General features: G+C 47.9%; 2 protein-coding genes across 2 annotated transcripts; one reads left to right on the top strand and one right to left on the bottom strand.

Annotated features, from left to right (window-relative positions):
* Window positions 1-402: 402 nt before the first annotated feature.
* On the top strand, window positions 403-16,814 carry rb1 (retinoblastoma 1). Its single transcript, XM_086142140.1, has 27 exons — window positions 403-685; window positions 949-1,057; window positions 3,033-3,133; window positions 3,265-3,399; window positions 3,474-3,512; window positions 3,601-3,650; window positions 3,742-3,852; window positions 3,931-4,076; window positions 4,811-4,885; window positions 5,000-5,115; window positions 5,188-5,268; window positions 5,349-5,436; window positions 5,554-5,670; window positions 5,754-5,810; window positions 7,886-7,917; window positions 7,992-8,068; window positions 8,142-8,359; window positions 14,072-14,187; window positions 14,313-14,473; window positions 14,612-14,757; window positions 14,838-14,942; window positions 15,020-15,133; window positions 15,213-15,361; window positions 15,449-15,479; window positions 15,577-15,719; window positions 15,796-15,842; window positions 15,927-16,814. The coding sequence occupies exons 1-27, from the start codon at window positions 582-584 to the stop codon at window positions 15,989-15,991; spliced, it is 2,733 nt and encodes a 910-aa protein (XP_085998266.1). The 5' UTR covers window positions 403-581; the 3' UTR covers window positions 15,992-16,814.
* LOC147213749 (lysophosphatidic acid receptor 6-like) lies at window positions 10,705-12,087 on the bottom strand. The gene has a single exon (XM_086142141.1). It carries the CDS (start codon window positions 11,968-11,970, stop codon window positions 10,849-10,851), a length of 1,122 nt encoding a protein of 373 aa, XP_085998267.1. The 5' UTR covers window positions 11,971-12,087; the 3' UTR covers window positions 10,705-10,848.
* Window positions 16,815-18,098: the final 1,284 nt, after the last annotated feature.

Raw genomic sequence — 18,098 nt, 5'->3', positions numbered from 1 at the left:
ATGCGTGACAATATGACTTCAGGAGGGAATGAGGTCACTTTATAAACAAGTAAAGTGTATTAGCACTGAGGGAAATTCATTCACCGTCGCTTTAGGTTCGGAATAACAGCAGAAATACTTAAAAGTAAACGATAAATATATCTTGGCGTCCAATAACACACTGGTCGACGGGCCCTTTGTGACCCGGCCGGCCGGCGGGAGATATGCAAATGAGCGGATGTTACGTAGAGATTTTCCCGCGTTTTTGTCGCCAGAGCAGGGGTTTGCTCGATTTCTTCACCGGGAGGCCGCGGTGTTGGACGTTAGCGGGGGCAGAGGCGACACGGGGCGGGGCTTGTAGCCGCCCCGCCCCTTCGGCGTACACCGGTAATGTACAACAAGCACTCCCCCGCCGCCGCTTTCAGGAAGTCAGCCACCGGAATCAGTTGTGTTGTCGGGTCGCCTCTGAATTCGTGCTGTGGGACTTAAACCCCGTCAACACCGGTTGGTTCCGATACATATCCCCCCACCTTTTTTTTTGTTTTTTTTTAAATAATTAGCATTATCACGCTGAGGCGCTCGGTCGGACGCCGGACACGGAGATGCCGCCCAAAAGACGCAGCGCCGGGACGTCACAGAGTAAGGAGGCGAAAGCGAGCGCCGAAAGGTCGGAGAAGAGAGAAAGTCCGCAGTTATCTGTGAAGAAGTAAGTGAAAGATGTGACGGGTTGGGGTAAGGGATTTGTGGAGAACGGGGGAGGGGGGGCGCCGGCGCCATTAGCCGTTGAGGCGTAGTAGCTAGTCCGTTAGCCGCGGTTAGCTAGTCGCCGTTATCCCCTCAGCTGATAGCGGCGGCTGCGCCTGCGCCGTGGGGTTCATGTTTGCTGTCCGATATTGGAACCCCCCGTGGCCCACGCCCCGCCATCTGATTTCTTCCATCCCACGCTTCTTTCTTGTCCTCCCACGCAAGACACAGAGACAAAGACGCCGAGTTCGTGGGTCTGTGCAAGAGCCTGGGCGTAACGGACGCGGTGTGCGACGGAGCGTGGACGCTCTGCAAGGCCGTGGAGGAGGCCGCGGTGAGTCGGGATGGAGGGGGGTCGCCACCGTCCACGGGAGGTCGCCCACTCGGGACGGGACTGTCACGGCTGCACGAAGTTTCTATGCAAAGTTGTCCCCGTGGAAACCCCCACGGAGAGCTGCGTTGACATTAGGGGTCAGAGATCAACCAGCCTGAAAATCGATAATAGAATCAGAATTGCTTTTATTCGTAATTTTGCAACGATAAGAATTTGTTTTGGTTTCCGGTGCTAAACAGAAAACATGTAACAGGCAGTAAATAAAAGAGATCAGGGCGATCGGGTTGGTAATCAATAAATCAATAAGTCCAAGGAATGATCTGCAAAGGCAGGGAATGTGTTTTAATTTTCAATGAAATGTGCAGTCAGTCAACGATCCCCAAGGGGAAATTGCTTTTTGTTGCAGAAGCAACTCCTCTCCGCCACGGCTCTAAAAAGTATAACTTGTCTATAAAATTGTTCTATGTGCACCTCTACTTAGAGTTGTATCCTTATTAAGAAAGAAAAGAAAACAGAAAGAAATATAGATCCACTTGCAACAAAGAATAACTTTATGAACATTGCTTTTTAGTCTGTAACAGAAAAGTAAGTGGATCGATTTGCCTGAAATTTAAAAAAATTAAAACCTTATTCAAACTATAAAAATGTTTTGACCGACCGAACCATTTGATACTGAAAAATAAAATTAAATAAAAATAATAATAAACCCAAATTGATCAACAATTTTAATCAGGACACTTTTTTAGTCACAGTAAAAACACCGGAACTTTCCTAATCACAGTGGAGCCATTAATTTCACTTAAAAATCATTCATGATCATATTAATGTACCGATAATGTACATTATTTTTTAAGTAATCATCCATCCAAAATGAAACAAAAGGGAGGAAAAAGAGGAGTTTCTAAATTCAGTATTGACTGAAAATACTTGTGATGGGATGGTGATTACAAAGAAGTAATTACCGGTAATTCTTTTCGTTGGATTTATTGTCTAAGTCTGAAGAATCTTTATTTTTAAAAACTACCGGATTTTCTCGGTTACATCTCTTTCACTTTAGCGCCAAAATTTTAACCTACAAGCTAGCAAAATGAATATGAAGCGACCAGAGAGGCAATGAAGCCTTCAATATACTCATGTCATATTGTTGGCGCAAGGAAGCTGCTTATAAAGTTGCATACGAGTACACAGTGGATTCATGTTTATTATCATACAGGACCGTCTCAGAAAATTAGAATATTGTGATAAAGTTCTCTATCTTCTGTAATGCAATTACAAAAACAAAAATGTCGTACATTCTGGATTCATTAAAGATCAACTGAAATATTGCAAGCCTTTTATTGTTTTAATATTGCTGATTATGGCTTACATGTTAAGAAAACTCAAAAATCCTATCTCAAAATATTAGAATATCATGAAAGAGTAATTTTTTTTAATTGCATTACAGAAGATAAAGAACTTTATCACAATATTCTAATTTTCCGAGACAGTTCTGTATTTGCAATATAAACAATCTACGTGGTAAAGACAGATAGGAATGCATTTGTCACATTTTGGATTTGACGTAGCTTAAAAGTTAACCTACTGTCGGTGGAAAGTTACAAGTTAGCCTAGTCTAATGTTGACAATAGAGTTGGTGTTATTGCTTTAGATCTTTTATACCTTTATCTTCCATTTCAAAGTGTTATATCTTTTCATTTCTTCTCCTGCTCCCTCGACAATGTTATCCACTGCTACCAAAACGTAAACAATCAGATTTTTCCCTTTAGACACACAACCTAGTCTTATCGCACACAGCTAGTTATGGGCGCACTTACACACTTGATACATGTACATCGACGTTGCAACTTCGAGATATTTTCGTTAAATGATTATTGGTGACCGTTGTAAGTCTGAGTTGCGGTTAAGCGAGGAGTGACTATTTCTCTTGTGGCCGAGGTTTGACCCCTGACCCCTGACCCCCGACTGTGTGTTGCAGGACCAGCATGGGCTTTGGGCCGCCTGTCTGTTCATGACCGTCACCGACATGGACGCCGCCTGTTTCACCGTCACTCAGGTTCTCAAAGCGGTCGGCATGAAGTGAGTGGGAGTGAAGCCACCTGAGAAACGCTTCCCTTCTCCGTCCCCTCGGGTTCTCCTCCTCCTCCTCGCCGCCGCCGTCCGGTGGCGTTCATGATCTGAAAATGGCGTCGCTTCCTGTTCCTCGGCAGCGTCAAGCAGTTCGTGGCCCTGGTGAGGAAGCTGGACGTCAACCTGGACCTGATCAGCACCAAGGTCAACTCGGCGCTGGAGCGGCTGGAGAAGAAATACGACGTGTTGCTGGCGCTCTACCGGCGCTTCGAGAAGTACGCGCCGCTCCCTCCTGTCGGTTGGTCCCAAAGATCCTGACGCTGATTTATTAACCTATCCATTTCTCCAGGATGTGCAAGAGCATCTTTACGGAGGCGGCCGACGGCAAGTAAGTTGAGATTTCGACCAGAAGAAGGAGTTAAGTGTGTGTGTGTGTCCGGTGTGAAGCTAACCATCTGGAGTGTGTGTTCCTCCAGGGGCAGGGAGGCGATGCGGAGCTGCTGGACCATGTTCCTCCTGGCTAAAGGTAACACCGGCGTCTCTGAGGACACACACCGGAGGCGTCTGAGGACACATACCGGAGGCGGTTCTCCTCTAACGTGTTGCCCCCCCTGCAGGGAAGGCCTTGCAGATGGAGGGCGACCTGGTGATTTCTTTCCAGCTGCTTCTCTGCACGCTGGGCTTCTTCATCAAGCGCTGCCCGCCAGACCTCCTGCAGCCCCTCTACCGTGAGCAGCGCCATCTTCTCCTCGATCCAGTAGATTTTATTTTTTTTTATTATTTTTTACCTTGGCTCTCCGTCTCAGAGTCGGCGGTCACCAGGGTCCAGAGTCCGGCCACGCGCACGTCCCGCCGCAGCCAGAGCAGCGCCAGGTCCAGGCCACCAGAACCTGAGATGGACACGCAGCTCCTGGAGACGCTGTGCAAGGAGAACGACTGCAACGCCGACGAGGTCAGCTCACCTCTGTGTGTGTGTGTGTGTGAGAGAGTGCAAGTGTGTTTGTGTGCAAGAGTGAGTGTGTGAGAGAGTGAGTTTGTCTGAGAGAGAGAAAGTGTGTGTGATAGAGAGAGAATGAGTGTGTGTGTTTGTGTGCAAGAGTGAGAGTGAGTGAGTGAGTGTTTGAGAGAATGAGTGTATGTCAGTGCGTGTGTGTGTGTGTGTGTGTCAGAGTGAGTGTGTGAGTGAGTGAGTGGGTGGGTGTGTGTGTTTGTGTGTGTGAGAGAGAGAGTGCAAGTGTGTTTGTGTGCAAGAGTGAGAGTGAGTGTGTGAGAGAGTGAGTTTGTCTGTGAGAGAGAAAGTGTGTGATAGAGAGAGAATGAGTGTGTATGTCAGTGCGTGTGTGTGTGTGTCAGAGTGAGTGAGTGAGTGGGTGTGTGTTTGTGTGCGTGTGTGAGAGAGAGAGTGTATGTATGAGAGAGAGAGCAAGTGTGTGTGTGTGTGTGTGCGTGTGTGTGAGAGAGAGTGGGTGTGTGTGTTTGACAGTGAGTGTGTGGGTGTGTCTGTGAGAGAGGGTGAGTGTGTATGTCACTGCATGTGTGTGTAGGTGTGTGAGAGAGTGAGTAGGTGGGTGTGTGAGTGAATGAGTGAGTGTGAGAGAGAGCAAGTGTGTGTGTGTGTGTGTGTGTGTGTGTGTGTGTGTGTGTGTGTGTGTGAGACCTGACCTGTCTCCACCTCCCCATTTGCAGGTGAAGAACATTTATCAGACGGGTTTCTCCTTCCTGGACTCCCTGGACCTCACCAGATCTCCTGGACCTCCTCAGGTTGGACTCCGCCGTTCCTCCCGCCGTCGCTTTTCAGATGCGTCAGACGTCCCGTTCTCGGCGAGAGCTCTAGAGACGACCTCGAGATCAACCCGTGCCTGTGGTGTCCCTCAGGTGAGCGTCCTCAACCAGCAGTATGAAAAACACTACCTCCAGAGCCGAGACATCGACGGACGCATGTTTTTCGACGGCGACGAGACTCTCCTCGCGCCGCCGCCGGCGGCGGAAACGTGAGGCTCAATTTCCGCCCCTTTCTCCTCGCCGCCGGTCGACGAATCCCTCACCTTCTGCTCTGTTTTCAGAGCGCAGGCGGAGAGGACGCCCAAGAAGAACCCGCCAGAAGAAGACGGCGCCCCCGCCATCCCCCCGCAGACCCCGGTCAGGTGAGCGCCGCCGATGGCCGTCCGTCGATCCGCCGATCCGTCGATCGATGTGGCTCACGGACGTTTTCCCGCCTCCTCAGAGCCGCCATGACCTCCATCCAGCAGCTGAGGGGGGACCTGACCTCCAGCGAGGACCAGCCGTCCACCAACCTGGCCAGATATTTCAATGTGGGTCTCCAGAGGGTTCCTTGAAACACCTTCGCCTGAAAACTTCACTGACGTATATTTGTGTGTATATACATATATATATATATATGTGTGTGTGTGTGTGTGTGTCGCGCCCAGGACTGCACTGTGAACCCCACTCAGGACATGCTGAAGCGGCTGGGGAGTCTCGGCGAGGTGTTCACCGTGAGGTTCGGCCAGGCGGTCGGTCCGGGCTGCCTGCTGCTCGGCAAGCAGGTCAGAACCCACGGCGTGCGGCGGAACGTGCGGCGCTCGCGGCTAGCTGAGCTCACTCTTTTTTTATTTTTCTGTTCTTTCAGAGATTCAACCTCGGGGTCAGACTCTACTACAAGGTCATGGAGGCGATGCTGCAGTCGGTGCGGTTCTCTTGATGATCTTTTCATTGCTGCTGTTGTATTGCCGATGTTTAAAATCTAAAGATTTTAAAAAGACTTGAAGAAGTTTTAGCAGTCTTACCATGCTAAGATTTTAAAAAGACTCGTGGAAACATATCAGCTAGCATCTTAAGACCAGCTTTTAGAGTCTTAAGTCTTAGCATAGTCTTACCACACTACAATTTTAAAAAGACTTGTTGAAAACTATCAGCTAGCGTCTAAAGAGCAGTTTTTAGGGTCTTAAGTCTTAGCATAGTCTTATCACACTAAGATTTTAAAAGACTAAGAAGTTTTAGCAGTCTTACCACACTAAGATTTTAAAAAGACTTGTGGAAACATATCAGCTAGCATTTTAAGACTCGCTTATGGAGTCTTAAGTCTTAGCATAGTCTTATTACACTATGATTTTAGAAAGACCTGTGGAAACATATCAGCTAACATCTCAAGACTAGCTTTTAGAGTCTTAAGTCTTAGCATAGGTTTACCACACTAAGATTTTAAAAAGACTTGAAGAAGTTTTAGCAGTCTTACCATGCTAAGATTTTAAAAGACTCGTGGAAACATATCAGCTAGCATCTTAAGACCAGCTTTTAGAGTCTTAAGTCTTAGCATAGTCTTACCACACTAAGATTTTGAAGACTTTAAGAAGTTTCAGCAGTCTTACCATACTTAAGATTTTAAAAAGACTTGTGGAAACATATCAGCTAGCATCTTAAGACCAGTTTGTAGGGTCGTAAGTCTCAGCATAGTCTTACTACACTATGATTTCAAAAAGACCTGTGGAAAACTATCAGCTAACATCTCAAGACTAGCTTTTAGAGTCTTAAGTCTTAGCATAGGTTTACCACACTAAGATTTTAAAAAGACTTGAAGAAGTTTTAGCAGTCTTACCATGCTAAGATTTTGATAAGACACTTGGAAAACTTTCAGCTAACATCTTAAGACATGCTTTTAAAGTCTTAGGTCTTAGCATAGTCTTACCACGCTAAGATTTCGAAAAGACTCATGGAAAACCACAACAACAGCGCGCCCCCCAAGATACGAAGCACCTTCTATGTGAATTTTTCAAGGTGCGAGGCACGATTCCTGCAAATTTAACCATGAAATACAAAAAAAACTCACGCTAGAATACGAGAGCGAGAAAATCAAAATTCCAAATTGCGCCAAGCGAGCTCCCGCAACTCGACTCCGCTCCATGACGCCGCTGCAGCTTCTGAATTGTCGCCGCTCTCACCTCTATCTCTACTGTAGCATCATTTTATATCTGTGTTCTCGATGATTTCTATGAAAATTAAGCACAAAATAACAGCGGAGCACGAATGTGGCGTACGTGTGACCGATATCGCACTTGAATAGAACTCGATATGTACTGTTTTGGGGGGGGTTGGCACAAATTAATTTGTTGTCTGTTATTTTAAATGGGGAAAATTAAAAAAAAAATCAACAGATGACCCTACTTCTGGATCAAATTGAGTTTGTGTCTTAAGGGATCACAGTGTCTGCAGAGTCTCTGCTAATTCTATCTAACATTTTACCCACAATCCAACCGCTCTTCTCTCTGGACGCTCCTTCAACCTTCCATTTTATCCATTCCACAAAAAAAAATAATCAGTTTTTCACCACCAATAGCACTCTGGTACCAGGTTTCCTGTTTGCTTTTTTGTTGAAGCTCATCTATTGGTGATGTAACGCTAAGACTTGTGATAATATCGATCACGCTAATTGTCGCTAACGCTAGGTAAAGACTTAGGTTTAAGAGCGCCAGCTTCACGATCGAGGTGACGGGAAGATTTCCGTCCCACTTCCGGTTCCAGGTCTGCAACTGTGGAATTTTAAGGCGTTAGCGGTACACACACACACACACACACACACACGCGTAAACAGACGGCAGGCTAACATTATCAATTTGCTAAAAACAACTTTAACGACGGTTCTGTCGGCGAATGTTTACTTTAAACCCGATGTTAGCGATGTAGCGGGAGGTCAGGCGGTGTATGTGTGTGTGCGTGTGTGTGTGTGTGTTTTCTGACACATGACTCTCCGCCTTCCCCTTGCAGGAGGAGAAGCGTCTCTCCGTGCAGAACTTCAGGTGAGGGTTTGCGTTTTCCGCCGATGAATCCTAAACCCTCCCGACCCTCTTCTCAACCGACTCTCTCGTTCCAGCAAGCTCCTCAACGACTCCACCTTCCACACGTCGCTTTTGGCCTGCGCCCTGGAGGTCGTCATAGCGACGTACAGAGGTGTGTGATTATGGGATAGTGATGTGTGACGCCGGCGTCACCGGGCTTCGCTATAACGGGGTTTTTTTTGTAGCCCGACCAGAGAGCGGCTTCAAGTCGGAAGGCGAGGGCGACGCGGCCGAAGAGGACATGGGCTTCCCGTGGATCCTGGACGTCCTGAACCTCACCGCCTTCGACTTCTTCAAGGTCATCGAGAGCTTCATCAAGGCCGACCCCACGCTGAGCAAGGACATCGTCAAGCATCTGGAGACCTGCGAGAACCTCATCTTGGAGAGGATCGCCTGGCGGACGGTCAGTCCAGTCACTCGTCACCTCGTCGTCCAGAAGTTATAACACGTCTATTCAATCAACTTTGGAGTTTTCTGCCATCTGAGTCGCCGCCCGTAGCGTTTTTTTGCTTCGTGATCCGAGCCGAGATCTTAGTTAGGAGCGAGTTGGATGAGTGTTTGACGCCTACGCGGCCACCGCTGTCGGGGAGGTGGCATTTTAAAACAGTCAGAAGCGCCACCCCCGCTGCTAGCTGTGAGCGAGGTGTGTGTGTGTGTGTGTGTGTGTGTGTTGTCCATGAAGATATTGGAGAAGTTGTTTTCGGTGTTGGAGTGCATCGTCTGTGAGGAGAGAAAGTTGACGGATGAGGCGCTTGAAGAGTTGTTTAAATCCGGCCGGTGACGGTTTGATCATTTTGAAAAGAGGAGCGGCTTCACTCGTGGCGAAATGAAGTTTAGCCATAAAGTGTGCAACTTATTTTAACAACACATTAAAGCATTGAATGAGTATCCAGTAAGTCAAGCAACAGAGCAGAAAATTAAAAATTCCCCACTTTTCCTTTGGGCTTTCCCCTTCACCACAGCGAATCCACCTCCTCCATCTAACCCTGTTCTCTGTATCCTCCTCTCTCACACCAACTACCTTCATATCCTCTCTCACTACGTCCATACATCTTCTCTTTGGTCTTCCTCTGGACCTCCTGCCTGGCAGCTCCACCTTCAGTTACCTTCTACCCAGATCTTCACCACGGTTCGGACATGAACAGATCAGTTTTTATATCCAAACCGTCTCAGTCGTCACTTTGTCTCGGTCATACATGTCCTGCACCCCTGTGACAAAGTGTTCTTTTCCTTTTGGCTGATCCCTTCCTCTCTCACACCAACTAACTTCATATCCTCACTCACTACGTCCATAAATCTTCTCTCTGGTCCAATTCCAGCATCCGTCTACCAATATATTCACTCTCCCTGCTCTGTCCATGACCCAACCATCTCAGTCTGACCTTCTCTCCAAAACATCTAACATGTTTTGTCCCTCTGATGGACTCATTCCTGATCCTATCCATCGTGTTCACACCCAAAGAGAACCTCAGCATCTTCAGCTCTGCCTCCACCTTCTTTTCGAAAAACTCCCCCCAATCTCCAATAATAAATAACACACTTGGCGGCGGCGGCGGCGGCGAAGCACGCTTAGCACTCTGCAGTAGCTGTCGAGGAGCGTCAACCGTGTTTTATGGGATGTAAACAGGAAGATTGTTTTCGCTCCCTAACGCTAACAAGCCCCGGAAAAATACACAGTAATATCGCGCCCTCGGGTTGGGCTCGGTTTCTGCGACCGACAATGGATTTCCTCATCCGGACGTCATCGGTAGCGGCTGCGGGCGGAATCGGCGTCTTCCCTCCCAGTGAGTCACCATGACGATGCCCGGACCTGCCACGCTCACAGTTTCCGAGCGTCACCTCTGACTTACCCATCGCTCACACACACACACCTGGCGAGATCCATCAGCACTCGCTGATACTTTACGTCGAGACAAAACGAAGCCCGTCATTCCCCGTCCGCCGCCGTCGCCTTTACTGCCGCGCTTTACAAATCACTCTGTTAATCTTTAGCCGGAGAAAAGGAAATTGAAGTGTTGGAGTTGCGCCCTGAAAACACACAACGCGTCCGTTTGGGCGATTAATATTCTGATTATCACCATTTTATTCTAGTTAACACAGTCACAGCAAACCACGTGACGTCACGTTCGACTAAACCGTGAAACGCGCATTTCCCCCAATCAGGAAGTCCTCGTCCTTAAATCTGCAAACCCTCCCACCTCCAAACAATTCGCCGCGATTGCAGCAACCGCCGCGTGCGTCCGTCTGTCCGGCGTGTCATTGCTTGCACGCTTGGCGTTTCACAATTCCTTCCCGCCAGTCACAGGCCGACGATGCGTCCGCCTTCGTCAGTTCCGCCTCGGGGGCTGAAGCTCCTCTGCAGGAATGCAGATGCTTTTGCAAGAGAGGGCAAATGTTTTACAGGATTGTCGAGAAAAAGGGGGCCGCTGGGAGTTTCGTTATCCCAGAACGGGAACGTTATTTTGATGATGTTTCGTTTTCACCCGTTCATTGGGTCGCCGTCCATTCGCTCAGGACGTACATCCACACGTTTTGGCAATTCAGGGTCACCGTTGAACATACGAAGCGTCCAAAACGGCCAAAAGTTGGAATTTAAGGACGTTCAATCGTTCATTTTGTCGCCATATTTCTTACCAAACGCGTTTGCGCCTGCTAGCGACAGTCGACATAAAGCGAACACGGTATATTTTTTTATTAGTTTTCAGAATAAGTAAAGACCCTTCCCTAAAGTGCTCAGGGGCCCGAACGGCGCCGCCAATACTGAAAGGATGCCGGCCGGGCCGGAGCTAGAGCGCACGCCGTCGGTATGCTCGCGCCGTCCCCCCTGCTAAAACATCGTGTTCGTCGCCGGAGCCCGGTTAGTGTTCGGGTTCTAGCAGACGTCCGTTCATCTCAGACACCGGACTCGTCGGCGCCGCCGTCGGACCGCAGCGGCTGCAGCGGCAGCCTCCGCGGCGTGGAGCTGGGGCTGTTCTGCGAGCTGTCGCCCTGGAGCCTCTCCAAGAACTTGACGCCATTGTGCCAGGCCACGGACTTGTGCCTGATGGAGCTCTGGATGGTCTCCGAGGTGAAGTAGTAGATGACGGGGTCGAAGCAGCAGTTGGTGACGGCGATGCAGAGCGCGATGGGGTAGATGGTCCGCACCACGTGCTCGGCCTCGCACCCCTTCAGCACGTTGGACCGCACCAGGGCGTAGAACATGAGGTTGACGTTGTAGGGGATGAAGCAGAAGCAGAAGATGAGCAGGTGGACGACGATCATCCGCAGGACTTTGGCTTTGTTGACGCTCCCGCCGCGGGAGACGGTCCGAGGTCTCCTCAGCGTCCGCAACACCATCGCCGAGCAGAAGACGTTGACCAGCAGCGGGATGAAGAAGCCCACCGTCTCGATGAAGACCACCACCTTGGACAGCTCCGACTTCCACTGCTTCTTGGAGTAGTTCTCGAAGCAGAAGTTGGACGACGAGTTGGCGTTCTTGGGCGAGGTGGTATCCAGGAGGAAGCCGGTGGGGATGCTTCCGGACAGAACCAGCACCCACACCGTCAGGCACGCCAGCTTGGCGTTCCTCCTGGTGCGGATCCCCTGCGAGCGGAACGGGTGCACGATGGCCAGGAAGCGGTCCACGCTGATGCAGGTGAGGAACAGGATGCTACCGTACATGTTGGTGTAGAAGAGCGCCACCGAGACCTTGCAGAGGACGCTGCCGAACATCCAATCCCGCTTGACGAAGTAGACGATCCGAAAGGGCAGGCTGAGGACGAACAGCGAGTCCGACACCACCAGGTTGATCATGTAGGTGGTCGTCTCGTTCCTCATCTTCAGCGTGCAGCCGAAGATGTAAACGGCCGCCGTGTTGAAGAGAAGCCCCACGGCGAAGACCAGGCTGAACACGCCGCTGTAGAGGTGGTACTTGAAGTCGTCGCTCTTGTTGCACCTGAAGTGGCCCAGCGAGACGCCGTGCGCGTTGGCGTCCGCCGCCAGGGAGGTGGCGTTATACATCTTCTCCTGGAACATCTAGCGCCTTCGGAAAACTCCCATTAGCGCCGGTTTCCTCGAACCGTCCTGGTTTAACTCCCTGCTCGTCGCTCCGCAGCGAGGCCCGCGCGCCGCTTCCACCAAACAACTGACTCTGCTGATAAAGGGCGGCGGGGAGGCAGCAGGGGGCGGAGCCTCCGCCGGTGAGGCAAAGTCCTCCCGCTGTGTTTTTACAGCTACCTGAAATGTGAATCCGCCGTCCTGCCCGAGGCTCGGGTTCCTCCCGCCTCCAGAAACACCGACGACGGAAAATGAAGTCTGCGCTCGTGTGTGTGTGTGTGTGTCCGAATTTGGCGGCGTCTCGATGGTTCGGCGGGGTCGAGCGGGCGCCGGCGGGCTCCCGGGTGCGGTTGCGAAAGGGGCGGCGCTGGAGGCCGGCGTTTAGACGCCGCTGTAAAGAATGCGCAGACACGTACGTGCCTGCCGCTGCCGGGTAGGAGACCACGCCCACACACACACACACACACACACAGGTGACCTCATCTGTGTGTGTGTGTGCACTGGTTATTCCACGTCATGGCCTTGAGGTGTTTTTCAGTTTAGCTTTTAACGTGATTTGTATTTGTTCAGCTCCATGAAACACCTGGTGTGATCACAACACTTCACTATATTTTTTAATGTCCTGTTTCGTTTATCAAAACTATCGCGTAAATATATATATTTTTTTTATTTGGTTTAAACTTTCGCTTTCACTTATATTTTTCTTTTTTATTTCAATAGTTTAAATAGGTTTTGTCTTTTTTTGACCTTTTTATTTAAAGTTTAAATAAAAATGTTTTAGTTTGAATTTTAAATTAGCACATATTTATTTTCCTCTTAACTTATTTAGAGTTTTGCTTCAATCATTTTTTCCTTGTTTATTGTCCTTTCTTTTTTTATTTAAACTTTTGCTTAATTTTTTTTATGCCTTTTTTTATTGTCCATTTAAATTATTACATGCATATTTTTGGTCTTTTTAGTCATCCTTTTTTATTTTATTTAAACTTTTGCTTACATTCATTTTTGTCATTTATCATTGTCCTGAAACTATTGATTACATATTTTTGGCTTATTGTCCTATTTATTGTCTATTTCTTTTCAACTTTAGCATAAATATTTCTTCTTCTAGTCCTTTTTATTTTATTTAAAGTTTCTTTTAAATATTTTTTTCTTTTTTTTATTGTTATTTGTGCGGCGCTCAAAAACACCACACACACACCTGGTGTGATCACAACGCTGGTCACACATATTATATTATTGTCAGATTTATTGAATGTAAACTTCACTTAAATATTTTCTCTTTTTATTTCATGTAAAGAATCACTTAAATATTTTTTTTCTTAATTTAACTTTCCTTTTTATTTGATTTGAACTATCATTTAAATATTTCCCTTTTTTATTCTACTGATTTTATAAAAACTGTAGCATAAATATTTTTGTTTTTTATTGTCCTTTTCATTTTATTTAAACTTTTACTTAAATACTTTGTCTTTTTTTAGCCTTTTTTAAATTGAAACTATCATATGGATATTTATTTTGTCTTTTTGTAATGATCCTTTTTTGTTTTATTCAACCTTTGGCTTAAGTAATATTTCTTTGTTAGCATATCCTTTATTTAAAATATCGCTCAAATCTGTTTTTTTTTTTTTATTGTCCTTTTGTCTAACTTTGGCTTAAATATTTTGTCTTTTTTTTTAATGTCCATTTTATTTTATTTGACATTTCTTTTAATTTTTTTTTCCTTTTTTATTGTCCTGTCATTGAAACCTTCCCTTAATTATTGATTGTCTATTTTCATTCAGTTTCACTTTTTTTTCGTCTTTTTTTATCATATTTAAATTTTCACTTAAATATTCCTTAATTTATTTTCTTTTAATAAAAAAAAAAATCTCGCGAGTCGACATTTAGTGTTAAATTCCCATTTTCTATTTCACTGTAATATTTATAATAATAATGATAATTAGAATCTTAACATTTAATAGTGAGTGACACGAGAGAAATAGAAAATAGTGGGAGTTCTGAGAGGATGAAGGTGGATTTGGTTAAACTGTGTGTGTGTGTGTGTGTGTGTGTGTGTGTGTGTGTGTGTGTGTGTCCTCAGGGATCCCCCCTGTTGGAGCTGCTGAGGCAGGTGGACAAGGGCGGCGCCGCCGAGCAACCGGAGGCCATGGACAGCTACAGCCAACCGCTGCAGCACAACCACACGGCGGCCGACCTGTGAGTCACACACACACACACACACACACACACACACACAGCGATACACTCTTTCATGCTCCTGTTGCACCTCAAACCCTTCACCGATGACGACATGTGGCGTCTCCGCCCGTCTTTCCTGACAGCTACCTGTCGCCGGTGCATCCGGGGCTCCGCCTCCTGCGTCCTGACTCCGCCCCTTCCTCTCAGGCGGCCGCCGCCGGCGCCGCCACCACCCAGCCCGCCGGACAGACGCCGCGTCCGCCTCTGCCCAAATCCAACTCCCTCAGCCTCTTCTACAAGAAACGTAGGTGTCGTTTTGCATCCTCGCTCCAGGTCCCAGCGCAGAAGGTCGCCGCGGTTCTGGATCTGGATCTGGATCTGGATCTGGATCTGGATCTGCTCCGTCCGTCCGGGTCTCAGTATCTGTTCTTCTGCGCTCCAGTTTACCGCCTGGCCTACATCCGGCTGAATAAGCTCTGCTCCTACCTGCTCTCCTCGCACAAGGAGCTGGAGCCCGTCATCTGGACGCTCTTCCAGCACACCCTGCAGCACGAGTACGAGCTGATGCAGGACCGCCACCTGGACCAGGTCGCACGGCGTCCCCCGCGCGTCTCGCCGTCGCTTTAGCCCCGCCCCCCCTCTCACGTCCGCGTCTCTCCTCCGTGCAGCTGATGATGTCGGCCATGTACGCCATCTGCAAGGTGAAGACGGTGGACCTGCGCTTCAAGACCATCGTCATGGCCTACAAGGGTCTGTCCAACACCAGCCAGGAGGTGACGCCGCGCGCCGCGTCTTCACATTTCCGGACGCCGTGGCGCCCGCTAACGTCTCCGTGCATGTGTGCGTCCAGACCTTCAAGCACGTGTTGATCTCCGACTCCCACTACGACTCCATCATCATCTTCTACAACCAGGTCTTCATGCAGAAGCTGAAAACCAACATCCTGCAGTACGCTTCATCCCGGGTGAGACGCCGCCGCCGCCGCCATCTTCTCGCGCTCTCCTCCCTGAAGACCTCCTGATCTTCTCCCGGTGGTCCCGCAGCCCCCTCCCCTCTCCCCGATCCCTCAGATCCCCTCCAGCCCCTACAAGTTCCCCAACTCGCCGCTCCGCGTGCCGGGAAGCAACAACGTCTACATCTCGCCCATGAAGAGCCCCCGCATGTCCCCGGGCATCATGACGCCGCGGTCCAAGTGAGATCTTTCTCCTCCTCTGGTTCCTCCCGCCGCTGGAGAACCTCCGTGGACTGACCCTTCTTCTTTGCTCTCCTCCCCCCGCAGGATGCTGGTGTCCATCGGGGAGTCGTTCGGGGTGCGTCCCAAGCTTTTCCGGGAAAAAAAAAAACAACAACAAAATGCGAAACGTCGCTCCTTTCCGCGCTGACGTGGGTTTCTCTCGTCGTCCGCAGCTCTGCAACCGCTTCCAGAAGATCAACCAGATGGTCAACAGCGGCGAGCGCTCCTTCAAGAGGAAGCTAGACATGGGCTCCACGCCCAAGCTCCTCAAGAAACTACGCTTCGACGTGGACGGGCAGGACGAAGCCGACGGCAGGTGAGCGACGTCGGTCGGAGAGTTTTCCGGAAAGCGCCGACGACGTCCGTAACGCGCCGCTTTTCTCCGTCCGCAGCAAATCCGGCGGCGACTCCACGCTGATCCAGAAGCTGACAGAGATGAGTGAGTGCAGAAACGCCGCCGTCTTCGGGTCCGCGGGTCGGTTCCGTCGGTCCCGGCCTCACCAGCTTCCCTCCGCCTCCGCAGGCTCCACCAGGAGCCGCATGCAGGAGCAGAAGATGAAGGAAGACGCCGAGTCCAGGAAGGAGTGACTCCGCTTCGTCCCCTGTAGGTGTAGAGAATCTACTTAGTGTGTATTTAACTCTGAAAATAGAATCTAGAGCTTGTTATTTTTTACCTTTTTACCGAATAAGGAGCAAAGTTGAGTTTCCTTGGGGATCGTTTTGTTTTAATTTAAAAAAAAAAAAAAAAAATCCTACTTCCTGTGGAGAATCATCACACTTATTTTTTAATTTTCTCCTATTTATTTTTTATTTTTTTAATTTTTTTTAATTTTTTTTTAAGTGGTACTTTTCTTCTCGACAGCAGGTGATTTAGCACCCTGACGTTGCTCGTTTTACAGCAACTTTTATGTCATATACAGTTTGTTTTTGTTTTTTTTTTTCTATTATTACGGCTCAGAAAAACATATCAGGAAATGAAATCACAAATAAATAAATAGATGATCGCGGGGTGGGAACGCAACATAATCTTAGGGGTTTTTATTGACGGCCAAAAACAAACGCAGCTGCGTTTAATATGACCTGTGAACGAGCGGATCAACGTCTCAACAAGCTGCCCCCTGATTGGTCCGGGCCGAGCCCCGCCTCTTGGCCAATGAGGAACAGGCTCCGCCCCCCCCGTGACCCACATTGCAGGATAAGCTTCACAGAAAACCAATGAATCTTTGAAGATCTTCTTGTATTTTTAACTCCAGCCACTGGTTTTTCTCCGGTGACGGAATCAGATTATTTAAAAAAACAAAAACAAAAAGGTTTCTCCGTGGGAAGCAGCAGCCGTTCGGGCCGGGGGTTTATCTCCCAACTGTGTGTACATGAGCTGGAATTGTAGTAAATATTTCCTTTTAAAAAAAAAGACGGCGTTGCTCTTTGGTGTGTGTGTGTGTTGGTGTCCCGTCCTCTAAGAGAAATCCCACTTTTAAAAAAAAAAAAAAATTATTTCAATTATTTCATGTCGTAAGCGTCTGCTGCCGCTTTTAAAAGTGCTCCGATGAGGTTCGAATGGGGAAAAAAAGCAGCGCTTCAACGAGCAGGTCACAAGCTGAAAATTGATTTTCTTGTTGATAAATGCTAAGGATTCATTATGGATGAGTTGCACCTTTGTTGCCGCGGCAACGATAATTTGCAGCAAAAAAAGAGTGGAAGCAACAAAACCATTATAGAGATACTTGACAGTATTTGAGAGCGTTTTTAACAGTGGAGGTTTATGTTCTCCTGCTGCAGGGAAATTCCACCTTTTTTTTTTTTTCAAATGTAGTTTTTAAAGTGTAGTTTTTCAAATGTGTTTAAAATTACATGTAATAGCATGTAATAAGCGTCTACTGCTGCTTTTAAAAGTGCTGCGATGAGGGTTCAAAGAAAAAGGCAGCGCTTCTCGACGTCAACAAACTCTATCGTGATCAGTCCACTAATCTTAACATTTTGCCGAGGATTAATTATCGATGACCTTTGTTGCCGTAGCGACGATACTTTGGAGCAAAATATTGATAAACGCTTTACAGACTATTTAAGAGTCAGTGGACTCCAGCGTGGTTGGGGTGTTATTACACATTTATTACATAGCCTGCGGCGCTTATTACCGTGTAATAACACTTTCAGCTACTTTGTTCTGACATCATCCCGGGAAAAACAAGCAAACACCCAGGATTGCGCAAACAGGTCGGATTCTTTCAGTAACTCAGCAGCCGCCAGAAGATAAAGATAATAAGCGCACACAAAAAAAAAGCTGCTGTTTTCAGTTTTTGAGGAGGAGCCGGGATTCTGAGAAACACTCGCAATTATCATTTTCTGCTCCATGGTTTTATTTTAAAAGAAGAACGACGCTCCTCCTCCTCTTTTAGCCACGGAGGAAAACAAAAATCCCATTTGTTCCCGCGCTGCCGGTTCAGGTCCGGATGAGGATCAGGTTCCAGCGGCGTGACGGACAGCGATCAAAGATAAGAAAGAGATAAAGACACTTTCTGTGGGAACAAATAAAACATTTAAAGTTAAGAAGTGATGGTAATAGCATGGTAATAACCAATTCAACACACACACATACACACACACACTCACACACCCTTAACTTTGCTCTTAAGACCCCTAAACCCTCTGTGACCTTTGACCTCTGCAAATAGATACTTGAATTCATCCGCTCCTC

Source organism: Fistularia commersonii, chromosome 35, assembly GCF_037954325.1.
Source record: "Fistularia commersonii isolate RoL2024-O1a breed Wild chromosome 35, RoL_Fcom_v1.0, whole genome shotgun sequence".
NCBI lineage: Eukaryota > Metazoa > Chordata > Actinopteri > Syngnathiformes > Fistulariidae > Fistularia > Fistularia commersonii.
This window is presented reverse-complemented; position numbering and strand designations above follow the sequence as displayed.

What these genes read in the sequence shown, in the direction of transcription:
- rb1 (XM_086142140.1), top strand. Translation starts at nt 582, where the DNA reads ATGCCGCCCAAAAGACGCAGCGCCGGGACGTCACAGAGTAAGGAGGCG. An exon ending in AGGCCGTGGAGGAGGCCGCG is followed by an intron (nt 1,058 to 3,032) that starts GTGAGTCGGGAT and finishes TGTGTGTTGCAG; the next exon opens with GACCAGCATGGGCTTTGGGC. An exon ending in CCTCCTGCAGCCCCTCTACC is followed by an intron (nt 3,853 to 3,930) that starts GTGAGCAGCGCC and finishes TCTCCGTCTCAG; the next exon opens with AGTCGGCGGTCACCAGGGTC.
- LOC147213749 (XM_086142141.1), bottom strand. Translation starts at nt 11,970, where the DNA reads ATGTTCCAGGAGAAGATGTATAACGCCACCTCCCTGGCGGCGGACGCC.